This window comes from Hydra vulgaris, chromosome 07, assembly GCF_038396675.1.
Source record: "Hydra vulgaris chromosome 07, alternate assembly HydraT2T_AEP".
Classification (NCBI taxonomy): Eukaryota; Metazoa; Cnidaria; class Hydrozoa; order Anthoathecata; family Hydridae; genus Hydra; species Hydra vulgaris.
This window is the reverse complement of record NC_088926.1, coordinates 3,907,819-3,925,606: the sequence shown is the minus strand read 5'-3', so window position 1 is coordinate 3,925,606 and position 17,788 is coordinate 3,907,819. Positions and strand designations below refer to the sequence as shown.

At 28.3% G+C, this 17,788-nt stretch overlaps 1 protein-coding gene across 1 annotated transcript; it reads left to right on the top strand.

The window, feature by feature from the left end:
- The first annotated feature begins 4,893 nt into the window (after nt 1–4,893).
- Nucleotides 4,894–5,595, top strand: LOC136082510 (uncharacterized). The gene has a single exon (XM_065801918.1). The coding sequence runs from the start codon at nt 4,894–4,896 to the stop codon at nt 5,593–5,595; it is 702 nt and encodes a 233-aa protein (XP_065657990.1).
- Nucleotides 5,596–17,788: the final 12,193 nt, after the last annotated feature.

The following is a 17,788-nucleotide window of genomic DNA, read 5'->3' as shown; positions in this document are numbered from 1 at the left end:
TATAAAGATTCAGATGAACCTCTATAAGGGAGATTTTGTTTCCCCAAAAGCTTAACAATTTCAAAAACTTGCTCTAAAACATGAATACGTTCAAGTGCTTGTTTTTTTTTTAAATTCATCATATTTATATTCACAGAATTTTCAATATTGTAATTATTGGATGCTAAAATATATGCTTCCACAGCTAAACCATGAACTTGACTATTTTCATGTGATTCAATGGTGGCATATATATTTTTGAAATTTGTACATCCAGAACAAAAATTACTAGCTGAAGAACTGAATACCATCCAAATTGTGCAATAAATAGCTTCTACATAATTATTGCCTTTACATTTTACAGTCAACCATTTTCTTGGTATTAAATTACCTTTTAGGTCTGTTCGATTATATATTTTGTGAAGAGACCAAGCTACATTTTCTAAAAACTTAGGTTGACAAGGGTGAATTGTATTAACAAACTCCAATTTTTGAACCACGGTTAAATTTTTAGGATTTGTCGGAAATTTTAAATCAACTTGTATAGTATAACCATAATTTTCCTACAAAAAAAATCTCATATAAATTTAATGGGTAAACTATCTAATTAAAATGGCAATAAGTCGATATACAAACCGAAATAAAATCAGAACCAGTTTTTCCAATACTGCTATTCATAATACCTGTCTCATCATCTATGATACTATTGATATTGATATTAGAACGTATAATAATATCTTCTACCTAATGCAATCAAACAATTAGAAACATAAGATTTTTGTATTTTATAGTCTACAAGACTACAACACAAATTTATTTAAAAGTATTAGTTTTTTTAAATATCTTTGTGTACATTTTTTTTTTATTTACATTTTATGTATTTTAATATGGTATATAAGGTACTTTAATACTTTGTACTCACACTAAAAAATGTAGGATTTTTCGTTTCATCAGATTCTATTACTAATTCCAAACTTTTTTCATTGATGTTTAAGTTATTGGAATTATGCACAGTAGATGTACTATTACATACAGGATCTGTAATGATAATTCCAATATAAGTTATTTTGCATAAGAAACATAAGTTTTTTTATTCTATAGTCTACAACACAATATTAAAATAAAAGTGTATAGCTAGGTTTTTTTTAAAAATACCTTTGTGTAAATTTTTTCTTTATTTACATTTAATATATTTTAATGTGGTAGGCAGTCTTGTTAAGAATACTTTTCAAATGTATTTGAATATAAATACAAATACTTTTTAAAAATATTCAAAATACTTAACAAATATATTTTTTTAGTTCAATAAATTGCATATTATAAATGTTATTTTTATTAATAATTATTAATATATAATATATAATTAACACGATATGCAAATGTATAGATATTTAAACTTATTTATAAATGTTTCAATGACTAAATATAATTCTTTAATAAGTAGTAAGTACATGTGTCCCGTATGCCATTGTAGAGAGGAGCAGATGGGGGTTTCAGTCATTTTGTTATCTGCTTGTGTTTTGGGAAACCTATTTATGAATTCTCATAAGTCAAAACTATTAACATTAAATAATAATACTTTAGAAAAAAAATTTAAATTAGTATATTACGAAAAATTGGTAATTGGAATTTCGAGTTGAACATTAGAATAAAAGTATTTAGTATTCTCGAATAAAAATACAAAACAATGTATTTTTTAAATATTAAAAAATACAAGGGTTGAAAGAATTTGAAAAGTATTTAAAATACAAAAAAAGTATTTAAATACAAGTATTCGAATACTTAACAAGACTGGTGGTAGGTATATAATATACTTTAATACTTACACTTGAAAATATAGGAATATTTGTTTTTATTTCGAATTCCGATGTATCATCATTAAAGTTATCTAAAAATGTTAATGCAATATAAATTAAAATAGGTACTTAAGAACTTAAGGTACTTCATGTCTTCATATATATATATATTTATTATTTATATACATATACTATCTATAACATACCCACTCAGAATTGAATTATATAAACTTATAAACTTACCACTTCGTGTATTGATAGTTGAACAAAATTGTAATTTCTTTTGTTTTGGATGACTTTCTGCTGCTTTCAGTTCGGCAATTCTTTTATCTCTAATTTTTTCCGCTCCTCCTTTACGATTAGTTTTAACTTTATTCATTTTTATTTTTTAGAATTGACTATTAGTCCGTAGTCGTATCTTATATTATACTCGTAAGGTTAATGCACCTATTGTACTTTCCAATAAATGTACGACGAACAGTATAGGTAATACTCAACAACAAATTATTATTAACTTAATAATTGTTCCGGCAGTTGTAGTCAGTTTCTTCCTGATATACACCACCACGGTACCACCCACTGACCACAACCCCACACACACACACACACACACACACACACACACACACACACACACACACACACACACACACACACACACACACAATATATTGTTCGTATTTATTTATAGATTATAACGTAAATACGTTGCTATCCATGGCGTATATTGATATTATCATATAATTATGATATAATACCGATATCCTATAAGACGATAACGTTCGCAGAAACAAAATATTTTTGTTTGTTTTAAATTTTGATGTCTATTTATATTTTAATATTTTATACTATGTGTCTATGTGTTAACGGGAAACGGCCACGTCCAATATAACAATAATTTATATTATGTTATAAATTATAATAAAAGATAGTAAAAAAAAAGTGCAAATATAAAATTATAGATGTCTTTGCTTGAGGCCCAAAACGTTTAAGCAGGTACCGGCCCACTGTGCGATAGAATAGTGGCACACCGGGCCAGTCTGCTACTGTATATAATCCATATATTTTGATGAGGTTGTCTGCCTGTTTTCTTTTTTCTTTTTTTCTTTTATTTATGAGTGATATCAATGGCAATTGTGACATTAGTAGCAATGGTAAAGTTATATCTTTTCGAAATATTTGTAAAGAACCAATAAAATGTTTATGATTTTATGTTATACCCTATTTTATGATGTGTTTTTTCAATGATAATCTTACCGATGATGTCTTTTAAAATCATTATAAATGACATTTTGAAGAGGTTTTTTTTCTTGTTATCTTTTGTATTTTGCAGTCTTTAATGGCATTGACATACGTTAGCAATGATAAGGTTGTATCTTTTCAAAATGATTATAAATGACTTCGTAAAAGAAGATGCCTTTTTAAATTATTGTTCATTTTGTTTTGTAACCTTTAGTGGCAACAGCATTTAGTAGCATTTAAAGTTACATGTATCTTTTCAATACGAGTTTATATTCCATAAACTATTAAGGTGTCATTTGCTTATTATTCTTTTAATTTTATATCTTTAGTGGCATCGACACTTAGAAGTTATAGTAATGTTATATCTTTGCAAAATAATTATAAACAACTATTCAAATTAATATATATTATACCTTTTTAATATATATTTTCTCTTTATTTAGTGGCATAAAAATCAAGTAACAATGGTAAGGTTATACCTTTTTAAAATACTTACAAATGATCAATTAAATGAAAATATATTATAAAACACACATGATATAAATTGGTTATCTTTTTTCGTTTTGTAATTTTGAGTGGTGTCAACATCTTGTACCCAATTTTAAGGTTATATATTATACATTTTTTAATTGCTTATAAACTGTATATGTAAACTTTAGACACTTGCAATTATTTTTTAATTTATTTTACTAATTTTATTACATTTCTATATGTTCACAACTAATACATACAATAATAATTTAACTGAACATACAATAATAATTTAACTGATCATAGTCAATTAAATTATTTATATAGTGATTATTATCTTAAAACGTTTTTGTTTTTGTTTTTTTATGTGCTCGTAAAAATAGTATCAGTATAATAAATATAACGCCAAATATAACGCATTTGCCGTTAGGTCATCTTCTCTTCAATATAACGCCAATATAACGCCAGAGTTGAGCAAATATAACGGATAAAACTAACGCCAAAATAACACCAATATAACGCCAATATAACGCTAATATAACGGATAACCGGCGTTATATTTGCTCAACTCTGGCGTTATATTTTTTTTTGTTATTTTGGCGTTAGTTTTTTTAGAGTAAAAGAGTTTTTTAGACTGAAAGCTGTCTATAGACAGCTTTCAGTTTCACTTTTAGTTTCTATTTTCGCTAAAAGGCAATGGTTTTTTTTAAAGTTATATTCCTAATTTCTATTTTAAAAGTGATAATAATAGTAATATGGTAATAATAATAAATTTAAAAAAATTTTAAAATCAATTAAAACAAAACTTATTATTTACAAGCTACACACACCACTAATCACAATTTCACAACCACTTGCGCTACTAGAATTTCAAAAAAAATTTTTGTTACACAGGTGTTAAACTTCAACTATCTCCAATAATTGTAAACCAATTGTTTTTTTTCATGTATTCTTTTAATATAGAATTACTTTAAATAAATTTATGAAAAAATTTCTTTTTCCATTAATAATTCAACCTTTAATTTTGACAAGACACGACATCGTATTGTGCAAGCTGCGCTTTATTTATTCATATAACAGTACTGTCTGTATGTCTAATACATTTTTCAATGAAGTATTATGGAGCAGACAGTTAAGAAAGCATCTTTAGTAACATAAGCGAGATCTCGTCTCGTTCTCGTTTCTCGTGAGAAACGAGAAATAGAAAATTCTCGCGAGAAGTAGAACGAGACTTAAATATTATATTATTTTCCAAATTAAAAATTATTATAATTTACAAAATGCTTAATAATTTGTTTTTTTAATTAATTAATATTTTGACTCTTTAGTTTACCAGTGGAATTCAACTTGACACATATTGTTCATATTAAAAAGAAATATTCTTGCCTCATTTCAACGATAAAAAATGTCACCAAGAAAAAACAAAATCTGGAGATATTTTCAAAAAACAAGTGACGGTGCTGAATGCAAGGCGTGCAAAAAGTCTTTGAAAACAAAAGATCGAAACACAAGCGGACTTCATCGTCACTTCGAAAAAAAACACAGCCAAGATTACGTTGAGTGTTCTGAAAAAACTGACGACTCTCTTCTTCCTCTTCCTAAGAAGAAACAACGAACCATGGTCGAAATGCTTGAAACAAAGTCCAAATATGACAAAGACAATTCCATTCAAAAACAGTTTGACTCTGCAATGCTGGATTACTTTTGCACTGATCTGGCATCCTTTTCAGTAGTCGAAGGAAGAGGTTTTAAGAAATTGTTTGACATTGCAAACCCTAAACTGAGCCTTCATCACAAAAAAACATATCCAAAAAAGCTTTCAATTTGGTCAAGAGAAATTCAAGCTGGAATGAAGAGCATAATAACGGAGATTACGCCAAATCTAAAAAGTGCTGCATTTACTTCTGACCGTTGGACTTCTAGAGCTCAGGACAGCTACATCTCTTGGACTTTTCCTACTATTGACGAAAATTGGAGACTACATCACTGGACACCCCATGTCCAACAGTTCCCAGGCAGACACACAGGTATCTTAATTGAAGGAAAGCTAATGTACTGCGTGAACGGCCAGGCAAGATACATGAAACTTGCAGTCAAATTGTCATAGCGCCTTGACCAATACTTGTGCAACAATCATACTTTGCAATGTTCAGTTCGAGACTCATTTGGAATGACTGCTGGAATGGATGATGCGTTGCAAACATGCAAAGATTTGGCTTTTTCAACTCACCAGTTCAAGGAATCAATTTTAGACAGTTACGCCAATCTGTTGACACAAGATGGAATAGTGAACTGGATTGCATGGTTTCTGTCCTACATCTAAAGAGTGCAATTATCAGCTTATGTGCAAATGAAGATATTTTTTCTTCAAAGACTATCAGTGCATCACAGTGGAAATCAATCGAGGGAGCAGTAGAAATTTTGGCACCACTTAAAGAAGCTACAGAAACGTGGTCGGCTGAGTCTATTCCAACAATTAATACTGTCGCCGATTCTCTTTATTTAATCCATGACAAAATTGATCACTTTATTGAGACGGATGGAAAAAATGGCTACGATGTCTTGTATGCAAAAAACTTGAAAAGCTGCATTGAGAAAAGATTTTCTCTTTGTAACACTGGAAACTTATTCAGTGCTGCAGCAAACTTCTTAAATCTTGCTTTAAAGGGACTTCACTTGAAGCTCTTTAAAAAATTTCAAACAACAAAAGAATGGTTAGCCTCACAGGTTAAGGATAATGTTGAGTGCCAACCTGTTGCCAGAGTCCTTTCAGCAGATTTGTCCCCTAATTGAAAACTGAAGCGCAAGTTAAACGTCAGACTTGAAACACAAGAACCAACATCTGAACTGAATTCTATTTTAAGCAAAATTTGCCAGTATGAATATCTCCCTGATGCAAAAAAAGACTTTCCGATTCTTGATTGGTGGATATTGCATTCAAATACATTGCCAGAACTCCCTTCATTTGCTAGACAAATTTTAGCTATTCCAGCAAGTTCAACTAAATCAGAGAGAGTTTTTAGCTCAGATGGAAATGTCGTCCGATCATCCAGACACAACTTACACCCAGAAAAAGTAGAACAAATCATCTTAATCAGAAAAAACATTGTCTTGTTGGAAAAGTTTGACAAAAAAATTCTGAATTAATATTTAAAAAAGTTGTTTACATTTGGCAAATGTCATTTGTGTCTATTTGTCAAAACCATGTTTAAATTTTTTTTTTTTACATGGATTTTAATAAATTTGTTTTCAAAAATTATTAAATTTCTCGTCTCGTTCTCGGTCTCACGATATGTACTAACTTCTCGTCTCGGTCTCGTCTCGGTTCGAAAAAACCTAGTCTCGCTCATGGTTAATCTTTAGCAAAGTTAACAAAAATTGCTATAGAGGGTAGGCTTTTAAAACCTCAGCAGAAATAGATGGTGCTGACGACAAACCATCGCAATTGTTTCGTCGCAATTATAAATAATTAGAGGTTGGTACATCAAGGTTGAGAGCAACTTTTGTTATCTTTATAAAAAAATTTAATTTATTCCTTATTAATAGCTTCCGTACATGATTAAGACAATCTTTCCGCAGCATGATGAACCAACAGAATATATCAACGATTGAAAACCAGAAGCCAGCCATACAATGTCAAATATGATTTAATTAAATATGATTCTTTGAAGTAATCGATGGGGATGTAAATGTAAACCATTTCGTTGTTTAAGGAAATCTACAACATATTAAACAGCCAGTTAAACACTGTTTACTCTTCTTTTTTAGATGTTTTAAATCGAAGTTGATTTCACTTCAGTTTTTTGTTAAGCACTTATTCTAGCAGGTTGGCATGAAATAAAAACTGTTAAAAACGAATTATCTTTTTTTATTTTTTGACTAAAAAATAAGGGAGTTCTAAAATTTAACGCGGGGGTTGCAGAGGGCATTTTTAAAGGGAATTCTTGACCTAGTGATATGATTGCAAAACATTAGCTATAAGTATCTACTTGTCAAAAATTTATTAGAAATGCAATAATTTTTCCGTCTCTACTAATACACACAAAACATAGATAAATCTCCAATAACAAGTTCAGACAAATGAAATGCTACAAACACTGTTTTAAATATTATAATATGTTACAAAAAAGATATAGTACTTTTTCATTCTAAATATACTCTTGAAAAATCTTCTTACAATCTCGTTGAATTTTATTTAACAACCATAGCTCTTAGCTTTTCCCCGTGGTTGACATTTTCTCAGACACAGCGAACCTTTTCAGTGTCTTGTTTAAGTTTTTATGCAATTCTTCAGATGCTTGCTCAGATGTAAAACCGAGCGGGATTTTTTGCCTATCGAGATATTCCTTGAGATGGAACCTGATTATGTGAAACTTCATTCAAGAGAAATCTTCATTGCGAATACATTAAGAACATATTTTTTTAAACGAAGCATGGACTTCACAAACTTGTCTATTTTTTTTTGTAGGATATAGCGAGTTTCATCCCATAACAGCATTCAGCAACTAAATTAAACAAAAGTTAACCAAATACTAACTTGCTGAAAATAATAGTATTATCATGTTCGTGTCTCCTAATTTTATGTAGGCTGGTAGGTCAATAGTACCCTACCTGTACCAATTAAACTAAAAATATTCTTAAATGTGTTAAAAACAATTTAAAAAGCAATGAAACAACTTCTTTAAACTTCTCAGGGTTTCGATAAATTCCAAATATCAATTGGAGAATGAAGTATCATTTTGTCCAAAGATCAGTGACAATGTCCAAAGATCAGAGATATGCTTACCCCCCCCCCCCCATACCCTTACCAGAATCTGAAAGTTCTAAAATATCTTAGAAATGAATGAACTTATTTTATTATTTTTAGGAGACGCAAATGTGATGCAAAATACAAAAATATTTCAAAATCCAACCTCCCTCCTCCCCCACCCCCTTCACCAAAAATTCCTTGATCCGTAACTGCTAAAGATCTTAAAACTTTAACACAGTTAGGTCCATCAAAACCACCACCATCATAGCCATGCCTGATGACCGTTTTCGTTTCAAGAAATTCTTTTAGATTTTTATCAGTGGAGAGGAGTTCAATAATTACACTAACATGGTGTTCATTAAGATGATATATATATATATATATATATATATATATATATATATATATATATATATATATATATATATATATTTATATATACGATTTTTATCAGTGGAGAGGAGTTCAATAATTACACTAACATGGTGTTCATTAAGATGATATATATATATATATATATATATATATATATATATATATATATATATATATATATATATATATATATATATATATATATATATATATATATTTGAATATAGGTGCTCCAAGAAGACCTTATGGTTTTGTCACAGAGCACCACGGAAGTGCATTTAACCAGGAAGTTCACGCTACCTTCCTTACCTTGACGCGAAAATTTGTCCAGAGCTCGTTTTGAACCTCGATCTCCTGCTTCTATAGCAAGCGCTCTAACTACTGCGCCACGGCCGCACATTTTATTCACATATTTATTAACACATATTTATTAACCATTGCGCCACAGCCGCACAAAAGATATTCAGGTGATGGAGTTATGTTGATAACTTCCTCAATCAATTTCATCCAACAGACATGGATTAGAAACATTTTAAAATATTGCATCTGTATACAAGGTTTGTTATCAAATTGGTATTTTTCAAACTCATGTGCTAGTGATCCAAAAGTCCTTTGAACTCCTTTTTTGTCCATTAGCCTATCACAATAGCAACACAAATATTTTTCACAGTGACTCTTTATTAAAGAAAATAACTTATAGGTTTTGCTTATTTAAAGTTTACATTGCATATAAAGTCAAGATATGGAAATAAGGTACTTACTGATAATCCTAGGATGACGTTGATCATTTTGAGGTCAGATGCCAAGGGAAACTTTGATTAATTAAGTTAAAGAAGTTAGAAAAGTGTTTTCAAATTGTGATGATTCTCTTCTATTTATAGATTCAAACTATGCCTAAAACAATCACTTTGCTGACCGCGGTGTACTTCCGGTTTCTTGCTTGAAAATTTAATACTGATGAGTCAAACATGTTATGACAATCTTTAGAGATCCCTGCACTTTATCAATACTAACACGTACAACAGAATTAAAAGTTTTGAATTAAGTTCAGTTACAAGCAAAGATAGATCATTAAAATAAAGAATATCTTTTTCAAGAAAGTTTGTACCGTTCTTGAGCTGACATTTTATCACATTATAAAACCTATTCAAGTAGCGTGACATGATCGTAACTTCAGCATAGGAGTTCTCTTGTATTCCAGATCATCCAACATCTTTTTTTATCTCCTTCATTATTCCTAACATTGCATAATTTGAAAGATCATGGCTTATTTTCAAATTTAACATTTTTTTCAAAGAATTAAGAAGTTTTTTCTCTTGTTACAAGTTTTATTTTTTTACTAGCATCAACAGCAGGTATTTCTTCTAGTGTACAAGTAATTAAAAAATATTTAAGGCGTGAACATTTTAAACAGTTTTTTTTGTTGTTGCAAGAATGACGAATACCGGGACCGATAGTTTGACAGCATTCTGAGCAAAATGATTTTCTTTTTTTGAACTTTTTCATGTTCTTCGTAGATAAATTCAGAAAGGTTCAGTTTACTACTACTTTTAGAACACTGTTCCAAGAAGCAATAGCTGTTGCCATCTTCTTGTTTAATTCCTCCCAATTTTTTTACCTTAATCACAACCATTTCCAAGCAAACTTTCTATGCTTGGTCCATGCATGGAATTCATTGGCTAATGACTGGTACCACTGCGCTGGTGATGCCGTTTATATTCCAATGGTTGGCCGTGTTTGTTTGCCGATCGTGTGCCGACTGTGCCGACCATGCTGATCTTCTTCCAGACTTAGGGGTCGTCCATAAATTACGTAACGCAGTTTTTGGCATTTTTTGACCCTCCCCCACCCCCTCGTAACGCATCCGTAAGACTTTATTGCCCTCCCCCCCCCCCCTCCAATATGATGCAACAATTTTGTACACCCCCTCCCCCTTCCCTCCCCACCTCCGCTAAAAAATTTGTTAAGTTTTTTAAGGAGGGGTTTAAAATTTTACAAAATATAAAACGATTTTAAATTGAATAATGTTTATTATTTTCTGAGCTTCTTTGAGCTAATTAATTAGTACTTTTCAGTCTGTTTAATGTTTTTTTTTCACACCAATAGTTCCGCGTAAAAATGTATAAATTAATATCGCTATCCAAAACATGATACCAATTTTAAAAACCTATTCTTCCGATATATAATACATGCAATATGTTATATATATAATATATAATAAATAGTAATATATTATACATGCAAAAATATTATTTTATAAACACAATTTTCTTTTATCTAACGGCGTAGGCGTGGTCGAGTGGATTCTGCTTCCAGCTAGTCAACCAAATGTTCCAGGTTCAAATGTTCCAATGTTCGCTTCTCTGTATTTAAATTGTTTTTTTTTTTTTAGTTAGCGCACAAAGATTGTATGTATGTAAAATATTGTCATAAGTTATACTATTTTATATAAATTACACTATCATAGGTTATACTATTTAATAACTAATATTGTCACATGGTACGACATTCGGAAAATGTTATATTTCTACTAGGTATAACCTATGACTTGATAATGTTATACTAATAGTATGATTTGAGGATCTCAAATCGTTTATACTTGACATTATTTATTTTTTATTTATATCAATTATAGTATAAGTAAATGATATACATATAATTATATTTATGTATTTATATAATTATATATATACATGAATACATAAATATTTATATTTATAGTAAGGCAGCACGCCTTTGGAAAGTTAAAACAGATTCCTGGCATAATCGACAGTAAGTAAATTAATAAACAATTATTTTGTGGTAATTAAGTGGATCAGATCTAAATATCTTGTTTTAAATTTAACAGTAGCAGTTCGAAAACATGAAAATGAGCAAGTAATACAGATGTTTAGAGGTCTATAAAGCGATGGCTAATGCAAGCTTTCTGACAGAAATGGTGGTCGTTAAAAATGTGCCTTAAAAAATTTAGCTAAAAATGCTTCATGGTTTTTTTAGTTGTCTCAACTTTTCTCTGATATTTTATATATTTTTCTTAAAATATAATGTTTTTACTGTTACAATGATTTTATTGTATAATCAAGCATTACAGAGCATTAGATTTTATAGTTTATAATCATTTTTACAGTATATTTTATATTTTATTCCCTTGGTTTACTTCACTTATTTTTATTTATTTTGGTTACTATGTTATTCTTATTTTACGAGTTTGACCTGACATTCATTTTGCGTGACTAGGTTTAAATCGTATGTAGATTAGACATTGCCTTTTATTTATGCCAATAAATGTAGAATTATAATTCTTTTCATCATTATTATTATCATTTGTTCAGTTTTTTTAAATATTTTTACATACATAAAAGCGACGTGATTGAGTTGTTAGAATTGAATAATGATGTTATTTTAACAATTTAATCACGAATGAAAAATGCTAATAATGTAAAAAGGTAAAATAAAGATAACACAATATTGTGAGTAAGTTAGTTTTTTAATCTGTAGATAAGTTATAATATATAAATATATAGCTACTTTTTAATGTAAGTTTAGTTCTTTAATATCTATTTATTATTCAAAATTAGGTGCAAAACTGTTTAAATGACTTTTAAATCACCTGGCACATTATTAGGAGAAAAAGATTGCAGCAAAATTGGAAGTCAAGTTGTATCAAGTGTAAGCACACGAAGGCATCAAATAGTAACGATGATCTTCCTTTATGATTTTGCTTTATTCCTTTGCAAGTTAAATGTGTTTATTGAAATACAATATCTTTTATTGAAATACAATAGAATATTTATAGTAGCATTTGTGTAGATCACAATGTGTTTATAGTTCTAAGAATATATTTTTATATGTAGTATTTCATGGAAAGTATTTTTTGAAACAACAGGATTATCCAATCATGGAGTTAATGAGTTGTGAAGTATTGATAAACAGCGTAAGATATTCTTTTTATATGGCGTCCCAAGAAATTTCATCGATATAGAAATAGATGTAAAAAATAAAAGAAAACAACAGTAAAAACCTCATCAAGTTTTTTACTGTTTTTTTTGTCATGAGTTTTTTGTTGTTGTTTTCCTTTCTTTTCTTTTTTTTTGTATTACTTATAATATGTAAAAATATGTATTAATTAATGTAGAAGAGATAAATATATTACTTTCTTATTTAATCTTATTACTAACTTTTTCTTATTTAATCTTATTACTAACTTTTTCTCATTTAATCTTATTACTTTTTATTAAGTTTATTTTACATTTACTTTGCTTTTAGCTATTTTGGTTACAAACTTATACATTTTTTTTTTGGGTGACTTGGTTGTATATTTTATACTTATTTTACAATTTCTTCACTTTTGGCTTTTTTTGGGTGACTTGGTTGTAATTACTAAATCTATCAGGTGCAGCTTGATAAGCAGAAAAATAAGGATATTGAGAAGTACCAAACGTTAGTTCATGCAAGTATCAAATTGAATAGATGGTAGAAGTTTAACCGTACGCTAACCTTAAACTTTTATATGTATTGTATTGCAAGGCAACTTTGTTGAAATAAAAATGTTTTGTAATACAAAATTTATTGCTAAAATGACTGTGTATTTATAGTTTAATATATCCCACATTCATTTTAAATCACCCATGCAATTTTTAAGATAAGCAAACACCACCCCGCTTGATCCTTTTCTTTCTGACTTGTTTTAGTTTAAAATCTTAATGTTAAAATCATGCATTTGTCTCCCAAAAGTCTCTGAGTTGAAGTTTCGCGTTTATTTAGGTATTGGTTATTTATAAAAATTGCGATAAATGTTAAAAACAAACAAAATGAAACAAAAGTAGCATAAAAAAAGAATTTGCTTGGTTATCTAGGAAGTCTCCAGAACTTTGCTGATACTTCTTCTGTTTTAAATATAAGTTTGTCTTGCAGCTTCCGCATATTCCAGACGGATGAGAGCTTAGGTTCAGACTGAATTCAGTGTCCACAAAGTCTTTGATCAGATGAATCAATAAATTCTTTTTCTCCAAAGATAGACTTTTTTGTCTTTGTTGACACAGCAAAAACGTATCCATCTCCTATTTTCTAAATGAGATCTTGATTTTTGCTGACTTATTTTGTACGAAAACGTTTTCATTTAGTTTTTTATGTATTAGGTTATTCAAGTTTTATAAATCAACTCTCTAATAAATTGTTTAACTTAAACAAATGAACAGAAGATTGACTTAATTTATTGAGACTAATTTGTCTAAATTGTATCGTGTTTATGCCATTAGTTGCATATTTATTAGCATAAATATAAATCAGATTTCAAATTTTATTAAAATGTATTTTGACCCTCAAAAGATACGGACGCACAAAGATAAAGACCACCTCATTTTTTGAAAGTTTATAACATTTAGAAAATTGGCCTAAAAATGAAAAAAAAATGCAGTTTTTAATTCGTTTTCAACGGTTTCTATTTCATGTCAACCCGCTAAAAAGGGTGGTTTGAAAAAATCTGATGTAAAAATAACTTTAACTTAAAACCTCTAAAAAGGAGAAGTGTGTTTTTGCTGCAACATGATCTAATTGAGCAATGATCTCGGTATTCCAAATGCTTTAGCCACCGTTAACGTTTTACAACCACCTTAAACTTTATATATAAATATATATATATATATATATATATATATATATATATATATATATATATATATATATATATATATATATATATATATATACATATTACTATTAATATTCAGTGATCAAATACAAATACAATAATCTATTTATAATTTGATGAAGAGGTGCTACACCAGGCGATCTATGCTGAAGAACATGGAGATACAGACGCTACAGACAAAGCAGCAATTGTATCTATAAAATTACTTTCTTATGTTGTTTTTGAAAGCGTTGATGGATTGAGCGTTCACTACTTCTTGCGAAAGCGCATTTCATGTTGCGACAATTCTATTTGAAAAAAAAGTTATATCGCTCCTCGCAGTTTTTTACCATCTGACGTTCTAGTTTATGGTTATGGCCTCTTAGAATATACTTATCTTTACTTTTTGAAAATTTTTGCGGGACAAAACTGACAAGCCCGAGTTTACGAGTGATTTTGATTTGCTCGATAAGATCTGCTCTTTTGCGGCGTTCTTCAAGAGTTGTTAAACCGAGCCGTTGGAGTCGATCTTCATAGGACAGGTGTTTAATAATCGATATTGTTTTTGTTGCTCGATGTTGGACTTGCTCGAGAATGGCAATGTCTGATTTTAAATGCGGTGACCAGGCTTGTACAGTAAACTCAAGATGGGGGCGAAAGTAGGTGAGATACAGAGTGCGCCATAAATTAAAACTGCGACTGTGAAATGTTTTTAGAGTCGCCCTAGCATATATATATATATATATATATATATATATATATATATATATATATATATATATATATATATATATATATATATATATATATATATATTATATATATATATATATATATATATACATATATATATACATATATATATATATATATATATATATATATATATATATATATATATATATATATATATATATATATATATGTATATATATATATATGTATATATATATATATATATATATAAATATATATATATATATATATATATATATACATATATATATATATATATATATATATATATATATATATATATATATATATATATATATATATATATATATATATATATATATATATATATATATATATATATATGAATGTACAGGGGATTTTTTGACGTCTCGTACAGGAGTTATTACAAAGAGTTACAACTTTGTGACAAAGGAGGGAGGGATCAAAAACCGTCAAAAATTACGCGAGATAATTTATGGACGTTCTCATAACCATACATAAACATTTTTATACATAGATTTAAAAAAGTAAAAAATGTATCCAATGCTAAGACAAGCCCACATGTATACAAAATTTAGAAATTTAGACTAATAGTTATACATAACTAAATTAAACAATAATTTATTAAAATGCCTGGATTTTAGTATATTAATGATCAATTAGCAAAAACTTTTTATCGTTTTACATTTATTCGTTTTTTTCTAAAAAAATTTGTAAAATGTTATTTTAAAATTGAATGTTAGATTCAATTAAGTCATTGCTTGAAAATTGAAAAAATTATTACAATTTTCACCACAATCCTCTTCCTAATAACCTTCATTTTATCATTTCCTTATCTTTTCTTGAAAAAAACAATTAGTTTCCTTCGTGAGGTATTCATCAGTTGCGTTTAATGCAAATTTAATGAATAATTCAGTGTTTTGATGAATCAATGGTAAAATAGATTTTTATGAATTCTTGTTCTATAATTTAGCGTTTGAGTTATTATTACTTTTTGTTTGTTTCATAATTTGCAATTACTTTGAAAAACAAACATACTTTTGCAAAAAAACATACCGCAATTCTTTATCTTAAACTTATTGCATGACGAAAATGTTTTTGGCTAAATTTATTGCACACATTTTCTGAAATTCGTGTGCAGTGAAGTCAGACAAATTACATTTTAAAAATGTATATTTGTAATGTCATTCTAATATAGGATCATACTTTATATACCTTGAAACGAGATTTTTTTACATCGAGAAAGCGTCAGTTTTTTCTGAAAACGAGGTTGTTTAGAAAAAAACTGACGCTACTTTGCTAATATAAGTTCTAAACGCTTTTTATTTCTTCAAACGGCAACGTGTTTATCGTACAAAAGCTTCATTGCTATTTTAAATTATTTTACATGCATATGTGTGTGCGTATGTGCTTCCATGTGCGCGTGTGTATTTTAGATATAAATTTAGCAAACCTCATAAAACTGAATTTATTCAAAAACTTATTATTGTGTTAAACTTTATTAAATTCTATCAGAGTTTTTATAAAATTGCAACTATTAAGTAAAAACAATAAATATGTCTAATCTTTTCCTAGGGCTACAGCTTTGGAGTAAAAAACAACGGTTTTAGACGTACTTCTGTTGGATACGGCAATCTACATTGTTAACTTTTTTGTTTTTTTCTCTTTTCTCAGTGAACACTCTCCGGACATATTTCTTTGATATTTATGTATTACCCATAATTTCTAGGATGTTATTAACTGCAAAACAAAAGTATTTTTCATCATCGATATTCTGCTTTTTTTATTTGTTAATTAATGGTGTATTTAGAAGTCCTTTTAAGTTTTTTTTTATTTTTTATTTTTATTTTTTTATTTACACTTTGCCGATAAAAAAAATTTATAGTCGTAACTTATAAAAAAATAATTACATGACCGGGGCTAGAAGAAGACAAATTTAGTCTTATCATTAAGCCCCAAAAAATGCGTCATTACAAGACAAAGTATAGTTTGACAATAAAATATAGTTTCAATGTATATATCTCTGATATATATTATAAAAGAAAATTTAAATATATCGCATATCGTTTAAAATTTATAGTTTTTCAAAAAATAAGATATAACAATTGCTTTGTAAAATAAAGGAAACAAAATTTATTAAAACATTAAATGACAAAAATAACATTTAAGAATTGGTTTGAAAAATAAGAAGATATGATTTTATATAAAATATTCTATATAAAATATTTTATATTGAATATTCATTTTTTGAAATCCACGACCGATTGTCGATTGGTTTACTCAATTTCCTCTGACTGACCCCTTTTCGGTTATTGACAAGTCTCTTGAACTTGGTTTTCTTTTTTTTTTATGTCAAGAATTTTGGACGACCTTTTTATTAGAATATAAATGCTTTTTATTAGAATATAAATGACCAAGTCTTTTTAAGATATCATAAAATTGCGTTTCATGCTTTTCTTAAAATGATTTACAATTTCAGCTTTTTAATGTTATGGTTTTTAAATATAAAATTTTGAGAACTTTTTGAAACGATTCTCGCTCTACCTCATTTGACCTCGTTTTTAATAATGTTTTAAATAGCAAAGTAAACATTTCGTAGATTCTTTATGCAAATGGGCAATACCACGTGATCGTTTAATTAGCTAAAAATATTAAACTAAAATTTGTCTTATGACTTATGCATCAACCGTTGGTTTGAATAAATGAGATTTACAAGATGAGATGAATAGACATCGAATAGGTCAGAGGTTGGCAACTTATTTTAAGTAGAGAGTTACTTTTCCTAAAAAAAAGTTTTTTAAAAACTTA